Raw genomic sequence first — 8,255 nt, forward strand, 5'->3', positions numbered from 1 at the left:
ACCATTCCCAGACCCCCTCGTGCATTCAAGGAACAGAATGTGAACAAGGCCAGACTGCCTGTCATGTGGAGGGCCAATGCGAAAGCTTGGGTCACAAGGCAATTGTTCATGGAATGGCTGCACGAAGTGTTCGCACCCACCATTAAAAAATATATTTTTGACAACCATCTGCCTTCTTCTGATGGACAATGCCCTGGCACACCCTCCAGCCTTGGTGGATGATATGGACACTGAGTAAAGGTCAAGTTCCTCCCCCCCAACACGACACCTCTTCTGCAGCCCATGGACCAGCAAGTGATCTGCAACTTCAAGAAGCTGTACACAAAGGAGCTCTTCAACAGGTGTTTTCAATGTCACTGAAGAGACGTCTTTGACTCTGAAAGAGTTCTGGTAGAAAACATTTCAATATCCTCCACTGCATCAACCTCATTGACAAAGCCTGGGAAGATGTCACGTACCGGAACTTGAACTCAGCCTGGAGGAAACTGTGGCCAGAATGTGTCACTGAATGTGACTTGGAAGAGTCTGATGCACAGGTAGTGGAGGAGATTGTGGGCAAGACTATGGGTCTGGACGTCGATGGTGCAGACATAGAGGAGCTTGTTGAGGACCATAAGGAGGAGCTCACGATGCAAGAACTTGCTGAACTCCAGAGTGAGCAGCAGAAGGCACTTGTTGAGAAACATTCCACAGAGGAAGAGGAAGACAGGGAGGAGGTTAGCAGTTATGTGATAAAATCCATAATGGAAAAATGGAATGAGAAGCACCACCCCACCATAACTGTGACGAACAGGGTCTTAAATCTGATGAACGACAACGTGGTCTCTCATTTCCGGAGGGTTCTGCAGCGCAGGAAAAAACAAGTGACATTAGACAGATTTTTTACAAAAATTGACCCTGCAGCTAAGAGACAAAGAAGAGAGGAAACCCCTGAAGGAGATCTCCCTGGTGTCCTTACCCTCCTCCCCACCCACCATTTTGTCCTCAATGCCAGAAGTCGCCCCAAGAAAGGTTAGTGTTCACTCTCTTTGTACTGTACTGTGCTTTGTTTCATATTTTTGTGGTTACATTTTTTTTTTCCAAATATGATTCAGAACAGATTAACCTGATTTACATTGAACCCTATGGGAAAATGTGATTCGGTTCGCAACTAAAAATCAGTTCGCGACCACGTTCGTAGGGGTCAGAACGGATTAACCTGATATACATTGAACCCTAAGGTAAAATGTGATTCGGTTCGCGACCATTTCGGTTCGCGACCAGAAACGTGGAACCAATTAAGTTCGTGAACCGAGGTACCACTCTATGTTAAAGTGGGCTTTGTATCAGATACATTTCTAGTGTAATCCTGGTGACAGTATTTATAATTATCTGACACAGATTAGCCCGTGTTACTGCCCCTCATCCCTCATCTTGTACGTTGTAAAATACCTGAACAATCTGATTGGGTGCAGGCATTGTTCAGGTGTTTTGAGAGCCAGTGGGGCCGACAAGCAAGACACTGAAGCTTGGCCCAGTGGGAGATTCCTCCATCCACACAGGTTAGCGTAGATGGGGGAATCTGTTGCACTTTTTCCATCTGACCACAGAACCTCTGCAGATAATCTATAGGTGTATGACCAGCTTTAGAAAATGCTTACTCGGGCCTATAGCAGTTAATGACATCATCTCAGCCTAGGACAGCGATGGCGAACCTTTTTGAGCCCGAGTGCCCAAACTGGATCACTAAACCAACGTACGTGTCTCAAAGTGCCAACCCCGCACTTCGACCCAAATACTGATGGTTTCATGTGTATGGGCTGGAGGGGGGATGGGCTGTGCAGCATCCAGGTCATCTAAAAGTGGTGGTCCTTAAGTGGTCTCTAAGGAGGGCTATGCGGCTCCTAAGGGCAGATCCAGCTTTCTAATTAGACGGCTGCTCGCTGCTGGCTAGGGCCCTGTGAGGCCCCAGCGAGCAGCCATCTAATATGCTCTCCTATGTCTGAGGTAATGGTGCCAATGCTAGAGCGCGTGCGCCTCACATACCTTGTAAGTCGTTGACGCCACTGCGCCTGTGCGGCTCCTCGTCTCGTCCTCAGTGCGCTTGCGCAGCAGCAGATGACAACGTCTCCGAAGCGCCTGCATTTCCATCAGTGAACTTTGAAACATTACGGCGGACCTGGGCTCGCGTGCCAGCAGAAACGGCCCCGTGTGCCCGCTCTGGCACGCATGCCATAGGTTCGCCAGCGCTGGCCTAGCAAGATACCTGACTGGTATTCTAGAAATGCTTTTTAAAGAACTTTTTGTTTGTTAACCCTTGCACTGGGGCGAAGAAATCCAAATGTACATTTAACGAAAATTCAAACCCGTCCGAATTTCATTACATTTTTTTGGCTGTTGCATTCCAGGCATGGTCATGTGACTTCCTGTTGTGGAGTAGAGAGAGTCAATCCAAAAAATAATTAAGTTAATTTTTAACTAAAGAACCCGTTCTGAATAGATCCGAAACGATAATGCAGATCATTCCAAATCCGAAAAACAATAAGAATCAGAATCGATCAGAAACGAAGCAAATTTTTTGCGGGGTTACATGTCTAAATTTAATACCATGTTTCATGTTACAACCGTATTCAGGGTGTACAACATGGTCACATCGCCAGCCCCCCATCCCATCCCCCACTTAGCTGAATTGCAGGGTTCTTCTCCCCACATGCTCCTGTTAGGTTTTTTTTTATTTGTATGTAGCTCCGCCCACACAGCTGCGTCATCCATTCACAAATCCTTAGACAGGATCTGTGAATGGGGAGACTATCAGTCCCATCAGCCACAGCGACAGAGGCACTTGTAGTCTTCCATGGAATACAAGTTGTACTTTACTCATTCTTCCTCCCACCCATGTTACTAAATGTCTATAGTGAGGTAAGGACATGGACGGGCGGAAGAGTCTGCAACAGCCAGAGAATTGCACCCTCCATTCACTGATCACCGGTGCAATGGTTTACTGGCTCCAATGCAATCCAATGACTGCACATTTCTTCATGTCTGTAAAAGGTGGACTTTGCCTTTAAGAGTTTATGTTGTGCTATAAAAGCCAATACACAGGAACTTATGGAATAAAGGTATTTTCCTGTTGTGCCAAACGCGGAAAACCCCCACAATTATTGTAAAGGTTTTATTCATAAAAGTTACAATTTAGATTAATTCAGGCGTCAACGCCAACAATGTGTATAGTAGATCATGTGACTTGCAATAAACCATGCAGCAACAATAACATTGGGCTGAAAGCCAATTCCTCCTGCAGATGAAGGTGTGACCATGTGGAAGGTACTAGGCTGGGCTCCTCGTACCTGTGTATATATATATATACTGTATGGAATACCTGCTGAGACAGGCACGCTGCTCCACACTCTGTGGATTCCACAATGACAGCTCTCAGACTGGTTTCTCTCTTCCTCTGTGTCTTGTATCTCACTGAAGGTAAGACTTTTACTGCTTCCTATGTAACACTATCCAAGGTAATGGGGCTGATGTACTAGAGGCAAATCGGCTGTGCACTTTGCAAGGGGGATTTGCACTTTGCAAGGGAAGTTTCACCATAGTTTATTAAATGTGGAGAAGCTTTGCTGACTTCCATCATCCAATCATGTGCAAGAAAAAATACTGTTTTAGTTTTCTTTTTCCTTGCTCGTGATTGAGTATTCTTTGCAAAGTGAACTTTCACCTTATTCACCAAGCTATAGGGAAACGTGTCTACTTGTGTTTAGTAAATCAAACCCGATGTGTCCCCAAGACCAGGGTGCTGGTCTCATTAGATCAAGAAGTAGCTTGCTGCTGAGTCTGGCAATATCCTAATTAATGATTAATAAGTGCACTTTGGGTCATCTGGTATAACGATCTGATATGTGAAAGAAAAGAAAAGGACTGTGAACTGCAGACTGTGAACTAGAAGCCAAAACTGATCTTCCGCTGCTGATTAGTGCGATGTTGCTTAAAGAGTAAGTTGTATTTCTAACATAGTTTCAGCCTGCTCTGCAATATTATGATCTGCGTCACATGGGGGAGATGGACGTCTACCTCCAAGTCCTAAGAATTTGTCCATAAGGTACCCATGGACATAGGATGGAGGTCTGAACATGAGAAAGTTGGGGTATATACATTGCTGATCATAACAGACAAGTTTGTCTATTTTTGTCCTCTGTGCACCCCTGCAGCACTGGTGTGGAGCATATTCCTCTTGCACGACATCAACTATGTGGTGAAGAGGTCGCTGCACGCATTTCTGACGGGTCACAGTGTATCACATTGATGAGATATGCCACCAGCACACCAAGAAGCTTGTTTCAGAATGAAACGCTCTTTATTCTTGTATAATCACATATAAAAGCAGGGCAGTGCAGGGACCCTTCCTCAGGCATGTGGTTATATCTCCTTTGCACACCATACTGATGTACTCCTTTTACATGGGTGCTGGAACAACTTGTGATTGGTGCCACAGCGTACTGAAAAAGAATATGTCGTCCACACACCTTTTAGGTTCAGAACCTCATTGATGATTTTGAAGAAAAGATTCCAAACATTTCGGAAAACTTGCAGGGTCCCTTATTCAGGCAAAGTGTCAATGCCTGACATAGGGACCCTGCGCAGTGGCAAACATTGCTTCCTCAGGCATGGTCTCTTCTCAGGCTTACAATAGCAATCAAATGGAAAAATCCAGCCAGGCTGAGCAATCCCATGAGATCCATTGACTTCCCATGAGATACATTCATTTCCCATGAGATCCACTGACTTCCCATGAGATACATTCATTTCCCATGAGATCCACTGACTTCCCATGAGATACATTCATTTCCCATGAGATCCACTGACTTCCCATGAGATACATTCATTTCCCATGAGATCCACTGACTTACCATGAGATTCATTAATTTCCCATGAGATACATTGACTTACCATGAGATCCATTAATTTCCTTTGAGATCCATTAATTTCCTATGAGATTCATTCATTTCCCATGCGATCCATTGACTTCCCATGAGATCCATTCATTTCCCATCCGATCCATTGACATCCCATGAGATCCAGTCATTTCCCATGAGATCTATTGCTGCAGCAAATCAGGACGAACCTACAGACACGCATTAATTTCCTATCCAGCCACCTTAAGTCTCATTTATTACAGAGGGTAACAGAGGATAACAGAGGATAGGATGAGACGTCAGCCTGCCAAGAACAAGTGGGTTTTTGTGGATGGAGTTATTAGGGGGATTTTAAGGAACACAGAGACAAAAACGGATACAGTCCTTGAAAATCACCCATAGTTACCAAATATGATTGTAGATTAGCATATGCAGTAAACAATCACAAAGACTGTATTTGGTCATAAAGAGGGGAGGAGGGGTGATCCTGGACTTTAAATATACGAGTGTTACCTTTAAATCTCCATCAAGCGTACAGTATTTCAGTTCATATCAGGATTTTAAATATGCTATGAGGGCATACCTCCCAACTGGCAGTCATTTTGAACCAAATCTCTCTGTCCATCTCTCCTCAGTTGCCCCCTTTTTTGGTCTGATATACAGATACAGTATCTATGAATATGTATTTTTTAAAGTGATATTAAAGTCAAAAGGTTTTTAAGTTATTTCAATGCCTGATTAATCAATACCATGGATGCTGCTTCCAGATATTAAAAAGTTTTCGTTTCCTGCAGAATCAGTTGGTCCCCTAAGCACAGGTCCTGATATTCTGTTTTAGCGTGACTTCTTTCCTTTGCAAGGTCCTACGCAGTCACCATTGTGGGTGCTAGTTAGCTGTCTGTGTATCCACAGACACATAGACAAAGCAAGGCAAGACAATCCCCTCCCTCCTACTACTCCCTTCACCCTTCTCCAAGCTAGTAGATGGACAGTTGCTGGAGTCTGCTCTGTCCCTTGTGATTTTTGTACCGGACAGAAAGTTCAGGGAATCAGAGCTGAGAGAGTTGGAGCTGTTTGGAAAAATGATGACTGTAAGTATTTGGGCAAAAATATAAAGAAATACTTTGCGCGGTGATGTATATTTGATTTAGATTCATCACTGAAAAGAAAGTTTGAGTACTTAATACTTCTTTAAAGGAGAACTATGAGGTGAGTGAAAATTACCCATCCTCATAGTTCGAGCCGACGTGTGGCAATGAAGCTGTCACACGGCGGCTCAATAGATCTGGAAGTGTGAGAACACATACCGTCGCTCGCACACTTCTCGATCATCTCCCTGCAGAGAGAGGTGACTGTCATTCGCAGAGATTCCCCCCTCCATGCTCCGATCCTCCAGTGCTGAGTGGAGGAACGGACGGGGGAGGGCACAGCTGGCTCTGCTTCTAGATAGGCAGAACCCGCTGTCAATCACGCAGCTGGGTGGATCTTGACAGCATTGTCGGGGTCCGTCCCGGCTGCGGCGGCCTCAGTATATCGCAAGCTGTAGCTCGCTATATGTTGAGCTTTGGGTCACAGGAGGAGGTTAGTATATGTCCTCCCGTGACCCTTAGGAGAACTATGGGGAAAAACACTTACCTCATAGTTCTCTTTTAACTACCAAAACTTATTTTCTGCACTTAAGCCTTCATCTTCTCGTGTTCATTTTTAAAGAGCACCAATGTGCCTTTCAATAACAGTTTTTTGGTCCATGGATGTGGGTTGAGGGCCCATGGGAAAGAAATGAGTGAAAACATCGCCGGAACCTTCCAATCATTAATTTAGCCTATTTTAATATTTGAAAAATATTCTGAAATTAGGTAGGTGGGAATTCTTTTTCAACAATCTATATACTGGAACAAAAAATATAGCGAGGATAAGACTCTTACATCTGTATAAAAGAATTGTGACAACCATATTTTTACTCGCACACTTTTTTTTTTTTTTTGTTTAAGAATCTCGTCAGGAGTCAGGACTAAAATAACTGTATTGTCAAATATGTCCAAGCCATAAGAGCATTGACCTATTGCAGTGACGTGCGGTACCTCTTCTTCCAGATGAGGTATTCCCCAGCCTCGTCCCTAGCATGTCCCACCCAGCCCCCGCCAGCCGAAGCCCCGTCCCCAACTGGTCCTCAAGCTAGTGTGAAGGAGGGAGGGAGGAGCCTCCCTATCCCTCACTTGCTCGTCACTGCTGAGACATCAAGATCGATGGCCTCAGTGTTTTGTTTTGTTTTTTTGATTGGGCAGCTTGCACTAATGGTGCTTTGCCATTGGTCCAAGCCATCCACAGAGCTCACGCCTCTAACAAAGAGTAGAGACTGTGACAGCTCTTGCCTCAATAGTTAGGTTACAGAAGCAGTGGGGAAGCCCGCTGCAGTGTAACCTAACTACCTGTCAAAAGCCGGATGCAGCGCTGCCTGTATTTTAACAGGGCATGCTTCGTCCATGACAGGTTACACAGCGGGGAGGCTTTCCATGCTGTGTAACCTGTTAAATGCCAATCTGAATGGAGAAAAAACCGTCAGCTTCAGACTTGAAGCTGAAAGCTTTTTCCTCCATAGTTCTAGGTATGGCTCTGCCTAACCTGTCTCCCCTGACCGCACATCCCTGACCTATTGTGAATGTTACATAGTAGGTAAAAAGGTTTGTGAGACACTTGTCCGTATTCATGAAGCAAAACTCACGTAATGCTTTAGTATCCGGTATTAGAATCCTACTAGCTGTAGAGGCTGTGTCTAGTAATAAAGGTGCCAAATTCACATTTAAATAGACTTGGGACAGGCCTGGGCAATTTAAACTAACCATAAAACAAGAAACACGTACATTATGATTGGTTACACTTGGTGACTACATGTCAAAGAGATGTGTAAATCCGAAGATAAAGGCAGCTGAAGTTGTGTGCAAGTCCTTACTTTTTCTATAATGAAGAAACTTGGCCCTGCCCTCACTTACCGCCCGATGCTCCCTATTGGACACCCATAGAGAGGCTTGGAGGTGGAGTTTTTTTTAACAATATTCGTCAAGTCTCTGATGGAATTATTGAGATTTTTGCATATGATGATTTGTAGGAAAATCTAGCAGTGTATGGGCAGCTTAGGCTTATAGCTCTACCTCTAGACTTAACGAGGATTTAACCCTTGCTTTTAGGGGTATTGTAGTCCACTGCACTTCAACCTCATAAAAAGAAGGCTCAATAAAATGGACTGCTGCATATACAGAGTATAGTGACCTAGAATATTTTACATCCTCTCGGTCAGGGCCATCCCTTCACTTTGAGGCGGGTGGGCCGGGTTATTGTGTTGCATGTTGTGAGGGGTGGTGG

General features: G+C 44.5%; 1 protein-coding gene across 1 annotated transcript in view; it reads left to right on the forward strand.

The window, feature by feature from the left end:
• The first annotated feature begins 3,358 nt into the window (after positions 1–3,358).
• Positions 3,359–8,255, forward strand: part of CCL28 (C-C motif chemokine ligand 28) — a 15,779-nt gene continuing 10,882 nt past the window's right edge. The window contains exon 1 of the mRNA XM_018562301.1: positions 3,359–3,456. Coding sequence (XP_018417803.1) covers positions 3,402–3,456 — 55 coding nt within the window. The 5' untranslated portion in view covers positions 3,359–3,401. The remainder of the gene's footprint in view (positions 3,457–8,255) is intronic.

Source organism: Nanorana parkeri, unplaced genomic scaffold, assembly GCF_000935625.1.
Source record: "Nanorana parkeri isolate BGI_ZX_2015 unplaced genomic scaffold, ASM93562v1 scaffold571, whole genome shotgun sequence".
NCBI classification, from domain to species: Eukaryota; Metazoa; Chordata; class Amphibia; order Anura; family Dicroglossidae; genus Nanorana; species Nanorana parkeri.